We start from the raw sequence: 1,480 nt of genomic DNA, 5'->3' as shown, positions 1-1,480 counted from the left end.
CCCAGGTCGGTGGGCACAGCGGTCCTACCTGACCACCTCGTACTGCTGGATCAGAGGCAGCAGCTCCGTCCAGCGGGCGTCGCTGAGCTGCTCACACTGGATGTCCAGCTTCATGGTGTGAAGTGAAGGGTTTCCTGGCAGAGGCAGGGGGAGAAGGAAAACATTTCAGCCAAGCTCTCAAGGTCTGACGGGCCAGAGCCACTGGCGGGGAGCACCCCACAGGGCCCCAGACACCCCAGGAGAGGTTCCTGCCTGCCGTGTTTCCCTGCTTCAGCACCTCTATCCACCTCACCGCCAGGATCAGGAGTGGGAGGGGGCTCCCCGCTGAAGACACCACAGGCCGCAGAGCTCAGGGGTGCCGCGGAGGGAGCAGAGGCAGCTCTCATCCCCCAGCCCCCATTCGTAGCCTCCTGGGCACCGCCTACCCAGGAGGAAGTGGAAACCCGTGCCAGCCACCCAAAGTTCTGCCTCTCCCCTGCCTGAGCGAGGGCGGGTGGAGAGGAGGGGGCCCGTGGGCCAGAAAGCCTGGAGACTCAGCTGGGGGCACAGGGGCTGGAGCCGACCCCCAGGATGCACCTGGGCCCTCCCTGCCCTGAAGCAGCTGCGTGGGGGGCAGGTGCGTGTGGTCACCAGCAGCTCCTCAGGGGCACCAGCTTCAAGGGCCCTGGACAGGACGCAGCAGGTGGGGTGGGGACTCCAGGCCCAGTGGCCTGCACTCGACGGTGCACTCTTGAGTGGCACCCTGGGGTGCCTGCTTACAGATCCCCTCTGGGAGCTTGTAATCGGTGCAGGGCATGTCCTCCGCCCCACTCTGACTCAGCCCGGGGACCTGCCCCCCGAGAAGCCAGCTCACCAAGGAGGCTGAGAGGAGGGAGGCCTCTGGCCAGCAGGTCTGGGATAGGAGGGCACAGGCCCTGAGACCTCAGCAGGGCCACGCAGAGCTGCTGCTGCCTGTGGCCCAGAAGGCGGGGCCCGCAGGAGAGGAGCCCTCGGGGAGCCAGGAGCTGGGGGGCTGCCCAGGTTCAGGGCAGGGAGTGGGTTTCATACAAAGAGCAAGCATTCAGTGAAGACTCGCGCCTGGAAGCCACGCCTTCCCAGGTCTCCAGAGACAGGGTGACCCAGGCCCATGTGAGATTCCTGCTTGCGGGGACCCCAGGTTCCTGAGAACAGTGTCTCACTCGTGTGTGTCTGTGCCTGGCACGGCCCCGGCCTGGCTGAACGGGGGACGCCCCTCCATCTGCAGGCTGATGGAGCCCACAGTGGGCAGAAAGCCAGCCAGGCAAAGGCTCTCATTCCTTTCTTGCTGGGAAAGCTCTAGCGCCGACAATCGGGCAAGAGTCACAGATTTACGCCTGCACGTCCTAGTAGGGACCCTGCTGAGAAACTGAGGCCAGGGCTCAGGTAACCGGCCACTGCGCAGAGCAAAACCAGACCCACCCCGCCGCCACCACCCCCCCGCCCCCAGGCCAGGGCGTGGGCA

General features: G+C 65.8%; 1 protein-coding gene across 3 annotated transcripts in view; it reads right to left on the bottom strand.

The window, feature by feature from the left end:
* RNH1 (ribonuclease/angiogenin inhibitor 1) overlaps positions 1–1,480 on the bottom strand; it is a 14,973-nt gene that overhangs the window by 7,426 nt on the left and 6,067 nt on the right. For all 3 annotated transcript variants that reach the window (XM_010861075.1, XM_010861066.1, XM_010861058.1), the window contains one exon: positions 29–134. In XM_010861075.1, the coding sequence (XP_010859377.1) occupies positions 29–114 (86 nt within the window). In that variant the 5' untranslated portion in view covers positions 115–134. The remainder of the gene's footprint in view (positions 1–28; positions 135–1,480) is intronic.

Source organism: Bison bison, unplaced genomic scaffold (assembly GCF_000754665.1).
Source record: "Bison bison bison isolate TAMUID 2011002044 unplaced genomic scaffold, Bison_UMD1.0 scf7180017857661, whole genome shotgun sequence".
Lineage (NCBI taxonomy): Eukaryota > Metazoa > Chordata > Mammalia > Artiodactyla > Bovidae > Bison > Bison bison.
This window is presented reverse-complemented; position numbering and strand designations above follow the sequence as displayed.